General features: G+C 37.6%; 1 protein-coding gene across 4 annotated transcripts in view; it reads right to left on the reverse strand.

The window, feature by feature from the left end:
• The window catches only part of RELN (reelin), a 504,226-nt gene that overhangs the window by 12,319 nt on the left and 468,104 nt on the right, over positions 1 to 23,803 (reverse strand). For all 4 annotated transcript variants that reach the window (XM_074340625.2, XM_074340624.2, XM_074340623.2 and 1 more), the window contains exons 50-61: positions 20,906 to 21,162; positions 16,967 to 17,121; positions 15,758 to 15,972; positions 13,422 to 13,599; positions 10,910 to 11,085; positions 10,656 to 10,762; positions 9,328 to 9,570; positions 8,574 to 8,749; positions 6,022 to 6,095; positions 5,044 to 5,205; positions 4,116 to 4,273; positions 1,850 to 2,069 (exon numbers count right to left, since the gene is read on the reverse strand). In XM_074340625.2, coding sequence (XP_074196726.2) covers positions 1,850 to 2,069; positions 4,116 to 4,273; positions 5,044 to 5,205; positions 6,022 to 6,095; positions 8,574 to 8,749; positions 9,328 to 9,570; positions 10,656 to 10,762; positions 10,910 to 11,085; positions 13,422 to 13,599; positions 15,758 to 15,972; positions 16,967 to 17,121; positions 20,906 to 21,162 — 2,121 coding nt within the window. The remainder of the gene's footprint in view (positions 1 to 1,849; positions 2,070 to 4,115; positions 4,274 to 5,043; positions 5,206 to 6,021; positions 6,096 to 8,573; positions 8,750 to 9,327; positions 9,571 to 10,655; positions 10,763 to 10,909; positions 11,086 to 13,421; positions 13,600 to 15,757; positions 15,973 to 16,966; positions 17,122 to 20,905; positions 21,163 to 23,803) is intronic.

Genomic DNA, 23,803 nt, shown 5'->3' on the forward strand with positions numbered 1-23,803 from the left:
GCACGAAAAATAACCTCGGAAAGGCTGGTTTTCTACACAAAGAAAACAATCCTGGTTTTCAATGATCTGTCCTCTTTTTCATGATGTTGGAAACCTTGTTAGAGTATTTTATCCGAAACACCTTCCATTCTCTGAATGGTATGGTATGGGCCCAACAGGCAGCTGAGGACATGGAGAGGGCAAAGAATAAAATCATGATATTTATGCCACATACTTGTTTACAAGTAGCTCCAGGCTGAATAGCAGCTACACAAGGATAAATTGTCACGTCTGTTTTAGGAAAGGCTGTCTGGAGATCAGAGTGGAGGGGAAACTGAGTTAGACGTGCAGGCTCTGGACCATGCCTGCTGTTCTTTGACATGTCCTTTTGCTTCTGACAGGTATCCTTACCCTTACAATAGACAGCTTCAAAACACAGGACGGCTATCCTCAGTGATTCAGTCCCACTTAGGGTACGTGGTCAAATAAAGCTTAAATGCATAAATACATTTAAACTTGTAAATGTATAAATTAATTTGAAACAAAGTTACTTGTACAATGTGGTATATAACAGTTAAGTCAGCAGCTAGTTGTAGCTCTATATGGGGCCAAGGAAAACATCAAGTGGTCTCTAAATTAAGTATACCTTTTTGGTAGGAAAAAATGGGATGGGGCGATACAACAACTTTTGGTATCTCCATGGTTGCCATACCGGAATTAATTGTATTATATTTTCATTGTTTATCATATTGAAGGCCCCCAAACTTGCCCTTCTGCGTCTGAAAATATACTACTAACATTTTCCAAAGTGAAAAGCCTCAAGCAAACATCTACATTCTTTTCTTTTTTTTTTTTTTTCTTTTTTAAAGGAGGGCACAGCTCACTGGCCCATGGGGGTATCGAACCGGCAACCTTGGTGTTATTAGCACCACGCTCTAACAAACTGAGCTAACTGGCCACCCCCAACATCTACATTCTTATTAACTAAATATTTAATTCGCAAATATACTGGTAGCTACTGAATGCTTTTTAGCATTCAGGGAATACTCTAATCCAGTATTTTGCAAACCTTATGAAGCCTTGCAATCTTTTCTTGAATTATACAGATTAAAAAGCTGTGTTTGTACTGGCTAAGGTGGCAGAGCCAGGAAGGGGAGGAAGTGGGGAAGGAGATCCAGCCCTCCTGGGGTCTTTCTCTCTGTTAATTCCCTAGTTGATTTGCACAGTCTCTGCTCACTCTATTCCACATTAACATGCAATTCCTCTAGCATGTGAATTTGTAAAGTTCCCATCCATCCATCCATCCATCCATCCACCCACCCACCCACCCACCCATCCTCCATTTCTATCTATTGCGACTACGTGTGTTAAATATAGGTATATGATTGCATGACTGCAAATCTATTTCACGTACACATGTATATTTACATGCTTGCAAATGGTCTACATTGAATTATCTATATAGATTATCCATAGCGGACTTTTTATTTTTTACTTATTTATTTTTGCAACTTTATTGAGATATAATTGACATAAAACAGTGTGTAAGTTTAAGGTGTACAATCTGTTGATTTGATATGCATCAATTTTTTTACATTGGGCCATTTCTCTAGGCTTATGCCTATGTCACCATTACTCAGCTAGTGTGTATGAAGAAATGTAAGGTAATTCCACAATAAATTTAAGCAAAGCATAATCCTCAGTTGTGAAAACATACAATGCTTCCTCATACTAAATTCAAATGATGATTCGGTGTCCACTGCTTAGTGACACCTGTTCCATTCCGTTTGTGACCATATCTCATAGACAGTGGACAATAGCCAGTCTTGAGACTGGGGCTGTGTCTGGACTATGACAGGAGTTTTGTTACCTTGCTCGAGTGAGATCCAGAGGTTTGGTGGCAGCTTGCCTTATCTGACAGCCATTAAAGTAGAGCGAGTCTCCATGGGCATAGGGTGCCAGCTGCCCACAGCCACTCCCTATCACTCCGCCTTGAATGGTCTCCCAGTTTGCCTCAGTGACTCTTGCTGACTCAAAATTATCTTTAATATAACTGGGAAGATCATGACTGAAAACAGAGCAATCATCACCTAGAGGGAAGGGAAAAATCGCAAAAATTAGCTGGAACAAGCAGAATCGTCAAAGCTTAGGAACAAGTATTCAATATCAGATTTAATCCACTGTTGTCATTGTAAGAATGCCAAAATGCCAAGCAGATATAGACTCCCAGAAATAAATGTTTCCCTTTTATTTTAGCAATTATTGGCTTACACTGCTGAAATAAATCCCATTATCTCTGAGTCAATGTTTACTAAAATGTGTAGGTGTACTTCTTGCTCGTGTAAACCTATTATTTAAATACCACAGCATCCGGTGGGGCCTATATGTTTCCCAACGGTGGTTCTCAGTAGGGAGCTCTCACCCTGGCATGAGAGGCCAGCCTAATTTCTTCCCCCCTGGCATGACTTTGAAGCAGAAAATAAGATACCACAAGTCATGTTCTTGTTCTTCTTACAGCTCTATACTTGAGGATTCTTGACAGCGAGTCTGTGTTTTATTCATCATTGAATTCTAGCATCTAGCACAATACTTAGCAATATAAGATGTTGAATAGTGAAGCTGGGATAAATACATACATAATGAATAAACTGGAGTGTCTCTCAGAGACCACCAAGCTGAAACACTGGCATTTAAGTGAGACGCTACATTAGCAAATGTGTATGTGCTTGCATTTCCCCTTGATATGAACAGCCCAACTTTTCCAAATGTCCACAGTAGTTCAAAATTAAAAGGTCACAGCTCTGTTGGACCAGGGGAGAGGGAAAATTCCAGACATCTAGGATTCCTTGTGAGACATCTGATTTGTTCATTTGCCTAAAATTCAAATTCTCCAGCTCGTACACAGACAGACCCAGCTGGTTTCAGCCACAATGAGACTGGGGGAACGATGACCACAGAGCAATCCCTACCATCAGTACACGCAGCAGTCTACCTTAGTCATACTCATTTCATCGGGAGGCCAGGAAATAGCATCAGCCAAGAAACCTAACTAGATTCTACTCCAGAATTCAAATCTGTGGATTCTTACATTGTACACATGGGGAAATTGCATAATTCTGGTCCCCTCTGGCAAAATCTCTCAGCTTTGAGAGACAGCAAGGCTGACTGGAAAGAACAATCTGAGTACCAGCTTTTTTTCTGACACTTACTAGCTGTGTGACCTTAGGCAAGTCATTTAACCTCCCTGAGTCTCCGTTTCTTTACCTGTAAAGTAGGAATACTTACACTAACCATAGCTAACTTCTGGGGATATCATAAGCACTAAATGACCCCACTGAACAAATTGGTGGACACTGTGTAAATAGAAAAGCATAAGGCAATGCAAGGGTTCATTCACGAGAGATGTGCTGAGCATAGCTGTATGCCAAGTGTTAGGCTTTGAGGAGCCAGCGGGCATGATGTAAAGTGAACTTTGTAACAGTAGAGGCAGAAACCTGTTAGAAACATTGCATCAAAGGAAAGCCGGGCTGCAGGCCCTCTTACAAGCCAGCAGAGCAACTTCTGATGATGTCAGAGTTGAGTAGATACACTGTCCCAAGTATACTCAGTCTCTAGAAACTCAAGCAGTAAAATGTAGTTTTCATTTTTTTTTTTTTTGAGTCATGAAAGCTTTTTCTGTGTGAGAGAGTGACTTGGGAAACAGAACATTTTGAATTGTCAGTTACGTCTTGGGGGGACAGGTGCAGCTGCTGTTGGGAGAAGCTGTGAGAGAGAAGGAATACTGGCGAAGTATCCAGGAATGGGCAACTAGACTAGGAAGGAGAGAGGCCCAGAGTGGAAATAAAGTGTCAGGGGTAGGAGTGGGGGCAGGGAGTTATATGGAAGACGGGAAATGTGAGGTACTATAGATTTTCTGAGTGGAGAAAATCTGCGTTAAAAAAAATAGTTCAAGGAACATAGCATGAAGTTATCTATGATAATTCATTTCAAAGATAAATAACTGTGAACCAAGAGTGTGTCATCCATCCTAAGTCCCCCAGGCTGGAGTATATGTCCATTTCCTAGTGGCCTCTGTACACGTGTTGAGGAGAACCTCATCCTCTCCTGCGTCAAAAATGACAGTCTGGGATTCAGACCTTGGAAGCTTTCATCACAGATGCAGACGGCGCCGGTGGTACAGTATCCATGCCCACTGCACAGCCTGGGGCAAGCCTCTCCGATGTACACATGGTCAATCGCCCAGCTTTGCTTCTCAGTTTCTTCCCCCTTCTGGATCCAGCGGAACTGTGTGGCACTGAAAGTCCCACAGAGACAGAAGGGATTCAGTAGGCTGTTATTTCCCATGGCTGTGCCCAGCCTCTAGCTCTAGGAATGGGGACTACTTCTGAGAAAAGGGCTTCCCAAACTTCTCCCTGAAGCACCGATTGGCAGAGGTGAGTGAACGTGTACTCCTCAGACTTTGGGAGTATGTCGCAAAATGCCATTCTGGAAGCATGTGCCTTCCCTGAAAATTTGATGTGAATTTCCTATTCTATTCCTAATAAATCTGTGTCTATTTTTCCCATAGAGGCCTATCATTTTCTAAATCTTTTGAGTATAATAAATGTTCCTCTAGGAAGATTGCACTCCATTTTGTGTATTCTGCGACTTTTCGTATCCTGACCAACCATCCACACTCCACAGAGTATTTGTATCCGAGATGAGTGCAGCCTTTGGAGCACAGAACACTGGGAAAGATATAGTACCAACTACAGGTTTTGGTTGGAGATCTGTGATTTGGGGCCTGTGATTGAGTTTGCATGTGCCGTGGCATTTAGTCAAAAGGAAATTCGAGATCTACGAGTCATTTACAAACATGATCCTATCTCTTCCTATTTCTTCTTTGGACATGCAATTGCCATTTTGGGGCAAGAGTTGGTGAGAGGAGGGAGAGAAAAAGGGAGGGGGTACTAGGGCTGCAACTAAAACTCCAGCCTCATTTTATCAGTTGCTCTCAGCTCACTGTATAAGCTATGTAGAGAATGCCAGATAATTCCACAAAGTTTACCCTAGTACACAACCTACCTGGAGGAGACATGGTCAGGCAGCTGAATGGTGATTCTCTTCCAGCTCGAGCTGTTGACAGCATTGTAGATGGTGGCTTCATGGAACTGGAATGGGGAACAGCCGATGCTGTTCGAAGAGGAAGGAAGGCATTGAGTCTGAACAAGTTGCCAGGAATCGGACCTGTAGAAACCAAAGAGGTTGAATTAGACAGCGCTTAAGAGAAATAGATGACCTGTCTAATGTCGAGGTAATGCTTTGGGGTTGGGTTAAATTAAGACATTTCAATGTAAATTTATTATTTCCTATGCCTATTTATAATTACAGACAATAAAAATAAAAATTGAAAATAATTCCATGCAAGATATATTCTAACTCTTTACAAGCACATAATATATTCATAACAGAATCAAACAACAGCATTCACGGTGCTGCACTCTAATGGTTTCCTCCCACTGATACCATTACCAGAGAGGTACCCGGAGTTAACTGGCAAAAGTTTCTGTCTGACCAAACTTAACTCACTACTATAATTCATTTTGAAGAGTGTTTGTGGGAGACAGGCCTATCAACGCCTTAATAAGGTAACTGAACTGGGTCAGAATTTTCTTTGACACTGCCACTATGTTTCAGCAGCTGTGACTCTGGATGAAGCATAGTCAGATCTTTCATTGATTTAAATTTTTATTCAAGTTGTTTGAACATGAGCAACATGAATAATAAGAGGCTCCTACTTTGAGAACAAATGCAATGTCTTACTTATTTTAAAATATAAAGTTTGTTGGCTGTAGCCTAGTGTGAAAATAGAGTTTTCTTGGTTAGAAGAAAAAATTTGAAAACAAGACGTAAATTTTATGTGAATGACATTTGTACATGTGAAATACACATGAACTGACACTTTTAATACAAAAGATTACTCCTCTGTAAACAGTTGCCTTAAAAATAGACAATCATTTGAACTGTGTATTCAAATTTGGGGGAAACAAGTACTTCACAAACCTTGCATCCTTAGTGTACTCCAACATTACGGAATGAAGGTCACCACAAGAAATGGCTTCACAACCCACCACAATCTAAAACAAACATAATCAATATGTATCATGCAAGATTAACTAACAGTTATTGTTAATTAGAAATCCCATCTGTTTTCATTGTGACTCTGATAAGTAATCAAGAAATATTCAGCTTTTATAGAGCAGCCTACCAGAACACCAAAAACACATTCTTTTGACTTCAGTTTAAGACATGCAATTTTGTAAAGAAATAAGGTTAAAAAGTACTATTTCTATTTAATTAATTAGTATAACATATTAGTCATAAATTTGGAGAAGATAAATTGGCCAAAAGGAAGGTAACATGTAATGTGGAGAATTAATGGAAAGGAACTCAAAGTATTACTGGTTCAAAACATTTTCATTGATAGCCTAACTTCCTTGATGCTACTATTGAATTTTTTTATTTGTAATTACTTAATATTCATTCTTAGGGTTTTTTCATTCCCATATGAATAAAAGCTATCCATATTATGTGTGACTAAGTATTTGAATAATCAATAATGCACAAATTCTATAAAAATTTGGTGATTCAAATTTAAGTCCTAATCATCTACTTAATCAACAAGTCCTATTTCAGGCCTGATACTGGAGAAGGTTAGTGCTAAAAATTTCAGGCCATACACTCATGAATAAAACAACTCTGGCTTCGGAGAGAGAATAGAAGCATATTCCAAAAATGGAAATGGAAATCATAAAAGATACAAATAAAATGCTGTGCTGCTTTATAAGGAGATATTGTATTTAAGTGGATTAAAAATAATTCATTAGATGTAGAAGATTGTAATTATTCCAATCACAAAAAGGAATGATAATTATGTGACATGATAGAGGTGCTACCTATTGCTATAATGGCAATCATATTACAGAATACAAATGTATAAAATACTCTTGTCGTACAACTTAAATTTACACAATGTTATATGTCAAATATATTACAATTAAAAAAAAGAAAATAATTCATCAAGCAGGGTGCATGTGATCTGTCTCTGAAATCCGGGAAGAGTGTGAGAGGTAGAGATAGGAGAAAGACATTTAGGGAGAAGAAGGATTGAGTTTGGCAAACTATGAATTGTAGTCTAAGATATTTGACCTTAATTTTGAAGGCAATGGGGTCATTAAAAGTTTATGAGCAATGGAATTATGAGCTCCGAGCTGTACTTTGTAAAGATCAATTTGTGCTCTTAAAGACAGGTGTTAGCAGAGCGAGATTAGAGATGGAAAGATTAGTTAATGGACTATTGATTTAATCAGGGCCAGAATGGAGGGGGTAATAGGGCAAACAGAGAAGAATGGGATGGGTGACAGGAACATTGGAAATTAGAATTAAAAGGATGCAGTAAATGATTAGATAGGAAAAGTGAAAAATCAAAGACTAGTTTAAAATTTAAAGTTGGTGAATAGGTGAAAGGTAGCGCCATTAATAGAAATAGGAAAATCAGAAAGAGGAGCTAGTATGGGGAGGGAAGATATGAAGTTCACTGCTAAGACATGTTGAGTTGAGATGGCAATAAGACAAAGGTGTAGAAATGTACACAGACTATTAAAGCACTGAATTAATTGTGGTGACTCAGTCAAAGTTGGCATGTGAATTTGAGGGTTGTCTTAAAGATATGATACCTGAAGCCAGGGATGAATGAAATTCCCAATGATGAGAATGTACACGATGGGAGGAGAAAGCTCAGGAGAGGTACTGAAAAACGCTGACATTTAGAGGGCTGAAGGAAGCAGAGGAGCCAAAAAGGAGATAGAAGTAGATATCAAGAAGATAAGAGGAGAATTGGCAGAGATCTCAGAAGCCAAGGGGAAAGCGAATGTCACGGGCTGGGGAGGGCAAGGAAATAGTGTCAAATGGTACAGAGAGGAAAGGAAGGATGAGGAATGGGAGAAAGGTGTTGGATGTGGTGCTTAGAATGCCTATGATGATTTAAAAAAATGCAGTTTTAGTGATACTTCAATTATTAAGTTTTTGGGGACAAACGTTAAAAAACAAAACAAAACAAATTGATTTTGGATAGAGAAGAAAATGTCAGTCTCTTCAGTTCTGAGTTGATAGAGGAAGCAAAAGAGGAGGCTCCAATCACCTTAAATCAAACATGATGACTTTGACATGGCCACAGTGTAGGCTGGGTAGAGGAAAAGCCTTCACTCATAAAGGATGTGGCTGGGAACGAGGGATGTAGAACACGAGAAAAGACCTATGACCTTGAACCTCCCTATTGTCAAAGTCTGGGAAAGGGCACTCAAGATTACATATCTGAGACATAATACGGTTACATTTCTTGCTATGTCCCAATATCCTTATAAATTTTATCTATGCTCAAATAATCCTACATGGTAAAGGCCTTTATGAAAGATTACTTCTTTTATCATAAGATAAAGTCTCTTTTAATGAATGAAATCAATCATTTCTTTATAGTTGTCCAAATAAGCATTCTCCCCACACCGCCTCCCCAAATGTAATGCCATACTCAGTTTCAAAGAACCACTTCTCCTGACCTTAAACTGCATCATATATCCTGGCTGTATAATAAGTTCTCTGGAGGAGAGCACGTTATGGGTCTTGTCCTTCTTTTTATTTGGCCAGTAGAGGTGGAAGGATGGATTGCCACAGAATCCTGCTGTCCTTACTGCATTAGGGTAAAAACTCCAGTTTTCTTCATGAGAAGTGCCTTCTGTAAAGGTAAATTGGAAATAATATGACAGGTCTTTCTCTTGAACTGACTGGCTTATTGTTGAATTACTTGAATGTCTAAGCTTTTTGCTTACGCTTTAAGATTGATTTTTATTTTGTTTAATTGGTATAAACATAAATCCAAGATGAGAAATCAAATCTAGAAAAGATTATTAAGTACTAGTAGTATAATGATGAATGAACTTTTAAAATGTAATTGCTAGTCTGGGTAACTTTCACCATTGCAAACTTATTCTTGGTACACTTTTGAACCAATGCAATGTGTATCTGTAGTACAGAAATTCCTAAAGAAATGGAAATTATTGTAGGGTATTGACATTTCAAATTATATTGAGAGTTAGACATTTTATCTTTAGCAGGATTTATTAAATTCCCAGTTGACATTTCAACCAGCCGCCAACCTTGAAGATTTATAAACTGCCGGGCAAAATAAAAGCAAACATTTGTTGAACACTGAATATGTGCTAGTCACTCTTTTAAAAGCTTTTTATGGAGAAATTCATCCAAAGGCATAAGCAGACAAACGACTCACAGGAAAGTGAGTGAGTTAATTCTTACCGTCATCAAAAGTGTCAACCAGTTGACTGGGATTGATTTCTGCCCCGCCAATCAAAATGTTGTCTAGTGCCCACTGGGCACGCTCCACCCCGGAGACTACAAGTCCATTGCTGATCACAAAAGGCTGCCACCAGCGAAGTCGAGTTGTGTTGGTGAGGGCATCCTCAGGAAGAAGGATGTAGTCGTGTCTCACAGAAATGTATTTCTGATAATCCATCTCATGGAGCAAAGTCCAAGTAATTCCTATAATAACAAATATATCAACATAGTGATACATCTGGAAAAACCCCCACAAACCACCAGTATCCTGCAACTACTGTAAGCTGCCCAAAGAACTCTTCAACCAGGTAATGAGGATTGATTTCGCTGACTTTAATGTAAGTGTTCACTACTTATACATATTGTTACAAAATGAGGCTGATGATATGAGGGAAAGGGTACTTAGAAATACTTGACCCCAAATAAAAACACTAAAGTAAAAATTATGTATTTTCTGCTTTTAAAATTTTGTTTTAGATTCCCACACGCATTATTTTTCATAAAAAATGAGATACACCAATGTTTTGAATGTTTCTAGATAAAAACCAGTATTTTGAAATTATAATTGTATGCAATTTGTGATTTCTTGGACTGATATGAAGTTTGCCTCTCAACAATTGATAAGACTGTAGGTAGAATGCTTAAATTACTTAAGAAAACACCTTTCAAATACTGTCAAATACTTTAGGACCTTCTATTTATCTGTTAGTTATTAAGAATAATGTCTATCTGCCAAAGGTGATTTTCTAAAGACCTCATGGTCTTTATTATTGGTCTGGTTTCAGTTGTTTCAAAATAATAAAACAGAATTTTGTGAAAATAGTGTATGATACACTCACAAATTCAGACTCTCTTCTTTCATAATTAATAAAGTTTTCTTGTAGATTCTCTTAGCATTCATTACACACTTGTTCACACAAAAGCTTTTTAAAACTAAAAAGAATACTAAAGGTATTCTTTTACTTGGAAAACTATAACAATTATTTCTTAATTGTATCATTTATAATCAAGCTTCAGTTAAGCATAGAGATTATTTTCTTTACTCGTTAACTTTGGAGTTAATTTTTAAAATACGATTTCTGTCTTTTCTCCCTTTTTTGGTAGATTTTGCATAACACAGAAGTCACATGTATGGAATGTGTAACACAGCTCACATCCATAACTTTCTTTTTGTAACTCTCACTATTCACATTGCAAAGTCAGCAAAGCTTTGCGGAGACTTTTCTGAGGGGCATTGGATGGAATTTGGGAATCTGCTCCCAGGCATGGTGTTCACCCCTGAAACGTGCCTCCATCGGTAGAGTAGTCCAACAGCACGCCTTCCTTCCGGCAGATGGGCCGATGGCAGGAGGTCATGTTGTTCTCACTACCGATGCGCCCCCAGTATTGCAGGAATCTAAATGTAAGCACATATTATCCATCAGAACAGTTAATTAGAACAAATCGTCTACTCAAGTCCTGGATAACAACTTCTTCCACAAGTGCTCCTTGCTTTGGGGCTAATTTGCTAAGTTGTGACGACAATAACCGGAAAATGACTTACTTTGCCCCTCTGAGATCCAGATCTTGAGTAATAGCTTGTCTCACAGTAGATCCCCCAAAATAGAGTGCAGTGTCCTCGGCAAGAATCCCACACTCGGTACAAGTACTCCCACCTTCTAAGGACATCCATAAATCAGGCTTGATCTCTTCACTATCAAAGCGTTCCTTCAAGAAAGTCTGGAAAAAAAAAGGCATGTGTTTAAGAATATAACAATTTCAGATAATGACTAAGAAATAGTTAAGACAATGCAGAGTTATGTCCTGGACTTTAAAAAATTAGAACTGATTTCAAATGCTTTTCCAAATATATTAAAAATAACAACTGGATACCTTCATAATGTGCTTTTCCATTGTACAGTAAAGATTATTTAAACTGCTTAAATAATGTTCAATAACTGGAATTTCAAGTCTCGAGAGAATCGTAAAACATAAATAAGATTGAGTACAGTGATACTCCTATTTGTAAAAAGTTATTTAAGAATGTACTCCCAAAATGGTTTTTTATATGGTATGTAAAAGTACTATTGTAATTTATTATATTATGAACATGCACAAAAAATGAAAATTCAATGAAATAAGATAAAATATTATAAAATAGATATTCTGGTACTTTTTCCCCTAACATTTCCCATTGGGTTGTCTTATTTTCTCCAGGAGTGTTTACCCTCACCTTGGAGACTGCTTTAGGCAACCAGGACCCTTCAGTTTCCAGCACGGAATGAATTTAGAATGTCTATATGGTTAGGTAGGGATACGTGAAATGAAACCAAAGCTTTCCATACTAAGTCAAAGGAAATTAAACTTGGAAGGCAATTTGAAAGACTTTTCATTTGTTTATCAGGGCCAAGATTCAGGATGATGGGGAGAAGTACTCAAAATCTAGAATAAAAGACTTTCCCTGGGCCTCCAGTTTATCCTTTTAACTAAGAATGGTCAACAACCAGGAATAGTCTATTTTCCAGAGAGTAGAAAATTAAATATTAGGGTATGGATACATTTGATGTAAAAATACTTCATTCCCTCACATCCTAGCAAGATCTTGATTTTTCTATTCATTTTTCCCATAGTACATTCATTTTGCCCATAATATAGTTTTGCACTGGGTTGAGCAAAGGAGTGAAAAACAAAAGCTAACTTTATTCAGGTCCATGTTCCTGCATGTGCACTCAGTGAGTGAGAGGAAAAACATTTAAGACACTCTGACAGGAGGAAATGGATTAATAAAACATGTTTTCTGACTGCCATTATCTTCCAATTTCTAGTCAGGAAACTTTAAAAAACATTTCTACCAATGTTTTTTAATGGTAGAACTACGTCATGAAAATAATTTTTTATAATTGTAATGGCAGTAACTCTATACCAAAAAACTGCACACCTTTTCACTTATTTAAGAGATTAGTCTAGTTGCTATCTTATTGTATAGTTAAAACGATTTAAATAGACCCTCTTTTCTTCAAACTTAGAACATAACCATCTCTATAGTTATGATGTATAGTCACATGTCAGTCTTACCTCACTGATGTTAGCAAATAAATGCAATTTTAAAAATGGAGGTTTACACATAAGACACTAGAGTCAGAAGACGTGCATCATTCACCATGTAAACTCCCATTAGAAAGTTGTGAATCAGAGTTCATAATACAGATTTGTACAATTTTCTATGCAACTGAGAAATGCTAATGAAATATGAATGTCATCAAAGAAACCAGATTGTTTTTTGTAGTTGCTTCATTACTTGTGGCTATGTTTCTCACTTGATAACAAACAGACTAACAACTCCAGACATAAGTGAACATTGCTCTAATTTTATTTTTTTAATTTAGCAACTCCAAAGTTGTTGAAATATTATAGAAAAAAATGACAGAACAGGTTTTGTTTACACTGTTTGCCCCTTACATGTTTGATTTCAACCACTTGTACTTTTTTAGCTTAGTCATTTTCCTGTTATTGAAATGATGAATGCACTACATTTATTCACAGAAATAGAATGCACATATGGCAACTATGTTGGGAAACTGTATTTGCTTTGCATATTAAATAATGATATAACAGCTAAAGTTTCCAAGAATGACCTTTCAGCAAATCAGAAACTGAATTTCTGAACAAAAATTCAAGACTATTGAATCCATTTTGAAAATTCATTTTTTTGTGAAAATGCTTTCTCTTTATTTCATAACAACAATATTCTGTTTCAAACAGTACATCTACTGAAAAAGTAAAGAAAGCTTAAAATTGACTGTAAATAGTCTGCTTTAAAAAAAGCAGACTATTTATGTTCTTGAATCCATTCAGTCTGGTTTATATATGACTTGGCTAAACTATACTAGAACTTGATCCTAATATTCTTGCATCTAAGAAACCTAAGACATATTTTCTAGTTTCCACCCAAAGGATTTATTTACTGGGGGGCCCCAAAGGACATTGTTATAAATTAGTAATCTCACACTTAAGTTGGTTCCTAAGGCCTGGCCTGCAATGTGAGTCAATGCTTCTATCAGGAGCTTTAATATTACCTTCAGACTGTGAGTCAAGTAGCAGTTGGGCCCAGAGTATCCTGGATCACAGATGCACTGCTCCTTTAAGCAATCTCCATGGCCCTTGCAGTTGTCCAAGCATCCAGGGCCCAGGTAGAAATTATCAATTGCCCACTGCGTATCTGAATACTTCTGGTAGAACCTAAACCTCACTGGGCTGTCGGCAACACAAAAGCAAAGGGGTGAAAAACAAAAGTTAACTTTATTCAGGTCCATTTTCCTGCATATTCACTCAGTGAGCAAGAGGAAAAACACTTAAGATATTCTGACAGGATAAAATGGATTAATAAAAAATGTTTTCTAACTGCCATTATCTTTCTATTTCTAGTTATGAAACTTTAAAGCCAGTTTCACTTAAATTTTATAATATGTATGCAAACATGGAAAAGAAAATGAAAATACAGTGAAATCTCTATTTCAAGCAATAGGTACATTTTAAAACACAAAACCATCATAAATCAGGAGCCCTGTGACTGCATCGCAATTTAGATTCATTAATTGCATTTCTGAAATTGCACAGAAGGTGACTGAATCCTTTGACAGAGCTTTGTCTGTGTACACCCAGCCCTCAGGTGGTTGGGAAACAGAAACTTCTGAATTCTCCAAAGATAATCAATATTCTCCGAGTAACTATGCTAATTAGAAAACAATTGTGAAAGGGTTGTATTAAAGGACATTTTCCTGAGATTTTAATTTCATCACTGTTCTTCTCTGCCGTTTGGGGAAAATACAAGCCTCACAATTAACCTTATATTAAAATACTCCATGCTATGTTGGTGTAAGGAGTCCAAAGTGCATGAGAGAACTTTCTGGGGTGATTTAAGTGTTCTGCATCTCGTTTTATGTGGGGCTACATGGGTTACACAGTGGGAAGAGCTGACTGTATTGAACAATTAAGATGTGTGCATTTTACTGAATGTAGATTATACTTCGTTATAAAAAAGAGAGAGAACGGGGGGAGAGAACGAGGCAAGGACATTGTGGAGGGTCCCCAGCAAGCATTTTACCCCAGATGAGTCACAGGAGACAGTCATCATGATATAACTGCCCGAACTATTGACTAGTCAAGAACTGTAGGCATTCTTGACTAATTCGAACTGGTGGGATGCCAGGAGGTGCTTGCTCTGGTTCTGTTTGAAAGAAAAGCAACTCTTTCTCTCCCATTGGACACAGATAAGGATGCATTCTGCTCCAGTTTTCTGGAAGGCATCTATGTTCATGAAGGGAACCAGCCCTAAGGCTGAGTGTGGCCAATGTGTTGACAGTGGAACGAAGAGTGAGAGTAAGAAATAACAATGTCTTGAAGACACTGTTGAGCTTGTAAATCAACCAGTCCTAGAGTCCCCTTATTTTTGGATATTTTCATTATAGATATAATACATTTCTTCTTTAATCGAGCGACTTTGAAATGGGTTTTCTGTTACCTGCAACTGAAAGCATCCTAATTTAGCATCCTGACATGTTAACTGACTAAGCCCTTTAGATTTGTTCCAGAAAAGTGTGAGTGGTTATGTAGTAAATGATATCTATGGGACACTGGAAAAGCTGTGTGTGGTAGGCACCCTACTCACAGGCTCTACATGCTCTGGTCCCATATCATCATTCTGTTTTACAGGGAGGGTTGTCATTTTGCCACATTCTGTGATTCATCTGGTGGAGGGTCACCTATCATTTTCTTTAATATATCTTTTTTCCCTAATTTTACAGTCGAAGAGAAGCCTTTTGGAATTGTCTTAAATTAACTCATGAACAGACTTTTCAGAGAACAATGCAATCGTCTTGGCTCACCACAGCTCCAAGCTAATTACTTTTCACTGCAGGTGCAGAACATGATTTGACGAGAGAAAAACAAAACCTACAAACCACACCTGTACAAACAGCATGAAGAGTTAGGATTTGCATGAGCAGCATGATGACTTAGGATTTGCTCCGGGCTCCGTCTATCATGGATTGACAAGGCAGTAACATGGAACACATATGATGCATGGTGGACCACAGTCTACAAGGTCCACAACGTAACATACACCTTTTCATCTGGCTCCAAGGCCATCACTGTTGCTCTGTCCTGATTTGCAGATACTGGGGTGTGGAACATGAAAGGGCCTGCAAAGGCCCATCTTGACAAGTTTGAGAATTACAACCTGAGGTCTCCTTTGAGTTAGCTCAGCATGGAGGTCGCCAATTAGAGAACCTTTAGAGTTGGGGGGGAAGAGAATATTTTATCCAGAATTATACAGAATTTCAGGCTCAACAACAGTGTCCCTAATCTACTTCTGGATGCTTGGAACCAGGCTTTCTTTTAATTTTCTACTTACTTTCCCACTAAGCTTTCAGGGAGTGGGTAGGTGATCCTTTTCCATCCTTTAGTTGGAAAGAATACAGATGGCTGAGAAACACTTCCTGAGCATTTTGGGTCTGCAGGTAAACACTGAGGGACCAGGTAATTCCAGCTCACACCAAAGTCAGTAGAATACTGCACATGAATTTGATTCTGGGCAACTTTTTCAGACACTTTACATCCAACAGAGATCTAATAAACAGAGAAGCAAGATTGTTAAGATAATAAACCCGTATTACATATTTTTGCTCTCAGAACTTGGCAGCAAAAAAGGTGCCGATCACTTGAACACTAACTACACCATTTCCATCTTGTATTTTCAGGTTCATTATTCGTTCTGCCGATGGATGGGGGAGTCGACATGGTTGCCCAAGGTGACAAATTATAAAAAGTGCCAAATACTTTGCGCTGGGAGTTTGCAGAGAAGCTGAAACCTGTGCTTCTGCCATGGCTGGCTGACTGCCTTGGAAGGCCTGGGCCCGCTCTTACAAATTGTTGCTTGTTGTGCTAATGGTCTGGCACTTCTCGTTGGCAGAATGCTCCACCAAGAAGGATTGCTAACAGCTTCACCAAGGTTCCTATTTTATCCTACAATTTATGACTCTCAATAAATCACTTTCACTACAAGTAAGATGCAATGAAGTGATAACAGAAGGTACTTTTAATAAGGCACAACACCCTTTGTTGATGGAGACAGCTATCATTTGACACTTGTTGCTAGTAAATTGGGGCTGAGGTAGACAGGATGAATAGGTTGACATAAAATTTTGGCCAAAATCCTGGCCCAAATTGATGTTGGCATTAATGCTAACCATGCCTTTATTTTCCATAATTTTATTTCTTCAGAAACATCAAAATGCTCTTATTAAAAAAGTAGATATGATCGTTATAGCTTTAATCTCAGTGTCCTACATTTTTATTATCAACATTTGCTCAATCACTGTTTAATCCTGAGCAGAAACACATTTACTCTTATGAAAGGTTCACCTTGAAATAGTTCAGAAAAAAAATACTTTAAATCATTAAGTTATATATTTGAGTTCTATATTACCCTAATATTAAATTTTATTTTTCAAAGTATGTAAAGTCAATAACATATTAGATGATCTTTGTCTCCACAATTTTTTTTTCACTTTTATCTTGCTAGTATATGGTTATCTACATGACAAGACTATAACATTTTCACCTTGAATTGCATGATCCAGCCTTCAGTGGGAGTCAGGTCGTGGGTCACTGCATACACTTCTCTTCCATCATGACTGCCACAAATCATAACACCATCAGGGGAGTCACAGAATCTTTCCACTGTACAATCATCATGGAATAGCCAATGCTCATTCACTTAAAAAAATTAAAACACAAAAATTTTATGACAAAAATACCTGAAGCAAAATTTTCACTTTAAGGAAGATCAAGAATTAAGTAGAACTCTCTCTTACATACATATTACATACAATCCACAGACAAAACACTAATGTAAGCACATCATTTTAGGAACATTGATACCGGGAGGTTGAGGTATACCTACTATCTGATATTAGTAAGTCTACATTTGGAAAAAAAGAGTGTATTGTATGTGTTTTAAATGAAAATCAAAGGGAAATGTATCTAATCTTTCTTTTCTGAGAGATGTTTAACTTTTAGGCAGGACCTAAAGAAGGAGAAAGAATTTTTAGTAACATAGGAAAATGACCTAGCTATTTTTACTTTTAAATTTTGATAGTACCACCTGGGTAACTGAAAAACTTGTAATAGTCAAACTCATAGAACCAGAGAATAGAAAGTGGTTACCAGGGGCTGGGGAGAAGGAGAAATGGAGAAGTGCCAGTCAAAGTGTACAAAGTTTCAGTGACACAAAACAAATAAGCTCTGGAGATCTCCTGCACAACACAGGGCCTACAGTTAGCAATACTGTGTCATGTACTTAAAATTTGCTGAGAGTAGTTCTTATATTAAGCGCTCTTACCATAACAAAACAGTCAATATTAAAAAAAGGGAGGGGGTATGGGACTAAACTTTTGGAGGTGATTGATAAATTTATGGCCTTTATTATAGTGATGGCTTGTTTCATAGGTGTATACTTATCTGCAAACTTATCAAGTTGTACACATTCAATATCTATAGATTTTTGTATACTTCAGTAATGTGATATAGGAAAAGCTTGTAAGAGTCTAAAGACAACTTCAGCAGCAAGATTGTGACTTGATTAGTACAGAGTACACCCTATTCTCTCTCTCTCTCTCTCTCTCTGACACACACACACACACATCTCATAATTCCCTTTCTCTTCTGGAAGAAGTGTTTTTAACATCATGATTTTATCCCACAAAGGTTAGAAATTAAACATATCCATAAGTTGCATCTAATTCATGATATACCTTGATTTTATAGTTCAATTTTTCTTTGAACGTTTGCTGGTTAGCTCCAGCATTTACAGTGGAGATGAACGAATGGGTACACTCCAAGGCTTGGGGCGACTGTGCAAGCCTCAGAGTTGGATGGCCTCAGAGAAACTGGTAAGAGACCAAACGATTTAATTGGAATTCAGTCTTCACCTGTGTTGTGACCTTTTCATTTTAAGTGAGCATGATATATACCTGTGGAACAAGCCGTTTATCTCTGGGATTCAAATGGCTACTACAATGCCATTACCTGTTAGTTTTCATTCCATGGGATTTGGAACAACATTTAATCCTACACCAGAGATGTAGGACGCAAGAGTCAAAGTGCCCAGAAATTTGATTCCAGTAAGAATACCCTGAGCCAGTTTATTCTGGGGCACAAATTTTATTTTATGCTACAACTCTGCAATCCTGATGAAAGAGGGCTTATTATATTAATCAACTAACTCATTAGTTGCTTCTGCAATATCACTAACTACTTCTGTAAGCACATATTACAGTTTTTGGAATACCATTTTTGCAAGATAGGCAGGAGGCAGAAAATTTGTTCCTATAATTGTACACCACCAATTAAGGTGAAAGTAAAAGTCAGTATTTCAGGTACTTGAAAAAATAATCTGTATTTGTTTTTGTTCACATAGAAGCAGTATTTAAATTATTCTCTGATTGTAAGCTCACTATGTAAACTATTACACAGGAAAAAAATTAATGAATAATTTATCAAAGTTCTGAACCAGACCTATGTAAGTAAATCTTCTTAATAAACTTCTTAAGAGAATAAGACTACTTGGTAGTGGTAAGGAACATTGTAAGCTTTTCCTATTTAGACAGGTAATATTTATGAAATATTTGTACTTGTATCACTGTGCTACATGATACACTAATGAATGAATTACAATAATTAATCTAAATATTCAACAATGTCAAAATGGTAAAAAGTTAAGATGAAATATACAGCTATTAAAATTAGATTTTCAAGATACTTAAGGACACAGGGAAGTGATCAGGATTTAATACTAAATAAAAAAAGGCTACAAAATATGTATAATTTAGCATTATAATTTTGTTAAAAAATGTTTATATAAAGACATAGAAAAAAAGACTTTAAGAAAAATACCCAAATATTGATGATGGCTACTCTCTGGGTGCTTTTTATTTTCATCCTCATAATTGTCTATATTTTCTCCATTTCCCACTTTGAACATGTATTACTTTTATAATAAAACATTAATAATTAAGTATTTTAAATTACTAAAATTCCTCACATTTAAATTTTTTTCAGCGTAGGTTTCATTCCTCTGGAAGGTTCTTCTCAGCCTTACTATTGTACAATACAGCTACCTTTCTATGCAAGATTCTAGGGCCACTTTGCATGTGACACAGTCTCACAGTCTGAGGAGTCTATGGTTATACGTATTTTCACTGTTTGGATAACACTTGCAGTGTTGGTGAGGTGTACAATCAAACATTACTACTTGACCTGAAAATACCATGTTTTATGTAGTATGAGCACAGATGCGGCACACATAGCTACATACTTAATATAAGACACAACTTTGAAAAAAGGTAACGAAAACAGTGTCATGAAATGAAAAGAAAACAAGACATTGAAAATAAGAATAACATGAAGAGATTCTTGCTAGTTCACCAGGATCATTGAGCTACTCCTACTAAGAATGAAGATTAACAAGTGAAACTTTGGACGTTCTCTGAAACATGAAATGCCATCACAAATGCATCTGACATGTAGCAACACACAACACTTGTATCTGGATATTAAAACAAGTGACCAGGAAATGTGGGCTTTCTACCAAAAGTAGAAAACAGGAAATAGAAATGAAAATTTTCTAGGAAAAGAAAATTATCCTGTTAACAAAATTATAAAATACTATTTATTAAAATATACTTGATGGCTTGGGTGTAAGAATAAATTTAGTTATAATGTAAACCAGGAAGGTTGAGAGAAACAAAAAGGTGACATCCTTTTCTCTGTTCCTATATCATTTGAGCATCTGTAAAAGATTTCATATTCCACTCTTTTGAAAAGACCCAACCATATGACCCAGCAATCCCTCTCCTGGGTATCTACCCAAAAAAATCTGAGAACATTTATCCGTAAAGATATACGTGCTCCAATGTTCATTGCAGCTTTACTTACGGTGGCCAAGACATGGAAGCACCCAAAGTGTTCTTCGATAGATGAATGGATAAAGAAGTTGTGGTATATATACACAATGGAATACTATTCTGCCATAAGAAAAGATGAAATAGTGCCATTTGCAACAGCATGGATGGATCTTGAGATTATTATGCTAAGTGAAATAAGTCAGACAGAAAAAGTCGAGAACCATATGATTTCACTGATATGTGGTATATAAAACAGAAAACAACAAAGGAACAAGACGAACAAATAAATAAACAAAAACTCATAGACACAGACAATAGTTTAGTTACCAGAGGGTAAGGGGGGAGAAGGGGGTGGTAGATGAGGGTAAAGGGGATCCAATATATGATGATAGAAAGAGAACTGACTCTGGGTGGTGAACACACAATGTGAGATATAGATGATGTAATATAGAATTGTACACCTGAAACCTATGTAACTTTACTAACAATTTTCACCCCAATAAACTTTAATTAAAAAAAGAAAGAAAGAGAAGAAAAGACCCAAATCCAAACCGCATTTCCTCTGGGTTTTTATTCAGCATTAGAGAAAAATTTACCTGTAGTCTTGTCCTCCATAAACATGTCAAAAGCAATTCTGCCAACAGGGCCAGCGTCAGCTGGGGAGCGCTCGTGCTGGGGGATGGGCGCGCTGCTGAACGTGTCCAGCATGACCGTCCGCTGGTCAGCAGAGCCTGAGATGAGTACGTTGTCGATGGCCCAGTCGTTCTGATCCAGGCCGTCGTGTCTGGGCTGCCACCAGCGGAAGCGAGTAGCTATCTCTTTAGCATCAGGAGGAAGAAGGATATTCACGAATCTATAAGAAAATGATGGTGGGGGTGGGGAAAGAGCCTTGTCAAACATCTCACGTGAGTAAAAGATTTACAGCTATGTCACCTGGTGGGAGATGAGAGGACATTGGCTAAAATAATTTTTAAAAGCCATAATGAACTGACTTGATTTTACGAAATCTCTGGAGTCACTAAATGAGGGAAACAGAATGTAAACAAGTTGGAACACCGACTTACTCTAACTGGTCTTGGACAGGCCTTAGAGGGACGCCACAATTTTCTGCTTGCCTGGACCCCCTCCAGATCTGCAGGCCTAGACTGTACACACAACTGACTTTGGTCTGTCACCTTGGGGTTAATTTCATCTGTTTCCTTCTCCGGCTCCTTGATTTCATTCTACTCCCAGGAATACCCGCAAAACATTATACTAAGAAATGCTGAGTGAGAACCATGGGCTAACAAGCCCAACTGCCATCCCTGACTCAGTCACTAAGGAGACATGGAAAAACATGGCTCCACGCTCCAACATGAACCTTAACCAGCTAGAAATAGGGTCTCAAATACTCCTTAATCACAATTATTCATTGAAACCCAAGGAATATATCAAACTCTTTCAAACTTATATTCACAACTCATAAAGTCTGTGGGGGAAAATAATTTCCTGAGGTTTACTCCCTTCTGCATGACATCTCATCTTTTCATCCGTGCTAATGTACCTCCCATTACTTTCAACCTTTAATCTTCGTATTACCCATAGTGCTCGTGGACAGGGCTACCAAGCCCAAGTTCATCCTGTGAAGAACCCTTAAGCTGAGGTCTCCACTCGCTGACGACCCTTTTAGTTTTTGTCTTTCACATCAAAGAGGTTTTATTATTTTAGTTTTGTTTACATAGTATCTCCTTGTTGATGTTTTATATTCCCTTTTTCTCTCTTTTATGTCTTTCTTGAGGAAGTGACCAGATTAGTAGGCAGTATTCCAGATGGGGACCAATCAAGATCCATACAAAGCTAGAATGTTTTTAGTTGGATTTCTAGTACCTGGATTTTAAATATATATATATATATATATCTTTTTATTTTTATTTTTTATTATGTCCATCATTTTGTAGAGCCTTTGGGCCACGACAGCTTAATGGATCTTGGTCGTAGGGAAGGACAGTGGGTATTGTGACTACACTTTACCTGTGTAGTTACTGGCTGGCAGTTTGGAGACCTTGGGTCTTTAGGCAAATAATATTTTCCAAAGTTCATTTCCTCATGCATCTCAATTTTGAAGATCATCTGTGCCCCTCCCCACCCTCTTTTTGTATGCTCACCTTGTAAGATCTTTCTATAATTTACCTCCCTTGATTTAACATGTTTAATTAACATTTTTAAATGTATTAAATGATGTCAGAAATTTGTTCCTGAGGAAATGCACAATCACACTTCTTTACCCAGAGCAATGATCTTTTACCTTTATTTTTCTTTCCTATTTCTAAATTAGTTTCCTTTCTCTGATAAATCCTTGACCACATTTTAAAACCTTTGGAGTGGAAATTTATTTAAGGCTGCTGAAAGTTTAAATAAACTATGACCACTGTTCTCATCTTGGTCAATTTGTTTCCCCTTCGGAAAAGTAAAGTGGATTAGAGAGTTATGTTTTCATCCTACAGAAACATAACCTCTCTCTCCCTGTGTATTACGCTGTTTAAGCATTCAGGAACTCACACTTGAGAGTCTTTATCACTTCCTCCGTAAAGACCAAGACAATGGTTTCCTTGGCCTGTCTATCATCTCCTACCAATAGATGAGCACATGTTGCATCATTACACTGTGTACCACTTAAATTTTATGGCTTTCTTTGATTGGTGTCCAACTTTAATGGAAGCGCAGGATTTAAAACTTTTGCTTGTTGCAGAGATTGCTGGCATTTCCTCAACTGCCACTTTCCCCTTCTTCCTTTATAACAGGAGCCCATCTTTTTAGTGAAGTGAATAGTTGCCCAGAATAAAGACAATGTGTCCAGACTCCCTCCCATCTGGGTGGGTCTCTGTGACTAAGCTCTGGCTACCTGAATGGGAAGGAAAGTATGGGCAACTGTCAGGAAGTGTCCTTAAAGAGACTTTTTGCCCCTCCTCCCTCCTGTTGGCTGGAATGTGGAGGAGTCAGAGCCGCCCTTTTGGAGCATGAGAGGGAAGTCAGGTATTGAGTGTGGCAGAAGTTCTAGGTAGAAGGAACCTGTGTCTCTTGGGGCTTGTGGACCCAGTACAACAGCCCTGGGCTATTTTATTCTGGATCTAATTTACGTAAGAGAGGAAAAACCCTTTTTGCTCAAGTTATTTTGTATCAAGTTATTTTGTTCTGTTACAGATGGACCTAATCTTAACTGATACACTGAATTTAAATGATCATTTACAAGATTCTTTAATTGTTTTTATTTCTCCTAATTTTTAGCCTTGTACCTGGTTTGCCATGTACTGAGGGATTATCTATGTTTCTTTTCGTTTTTTGTGTGTTTACTTATTCTTGACTGGACTGTATTCATTCTTCCTCTGCTCTCCTTTCCTCTATCCTCTGCTCTGCTCTGCTCTCCTCCAACCATCTCCTTTTCTCTTTCTCTTGTCTTACCCTCCTCTTCCTTATTCTCCTCCTCCTACTTCAGTAAACATGCTCTTTTCCTTTTT

This window comes from Rhinolophus sinicus, chromosome 4 (genome assembly GCF_057876585.1).
Source record: "Rhinolophus sinicus isolate RSI-liver-muscle chromosome 4, RSI-T2T, whole genome shotgun sequence".
In the NCBI taxonomy this organism is placed as follows: Eukaryota; Metazoa; Chordata; class Mammalia; order Chiroptera; family Rhinolophidae; genus Rhinolophus; species Rhinolophus sinicus.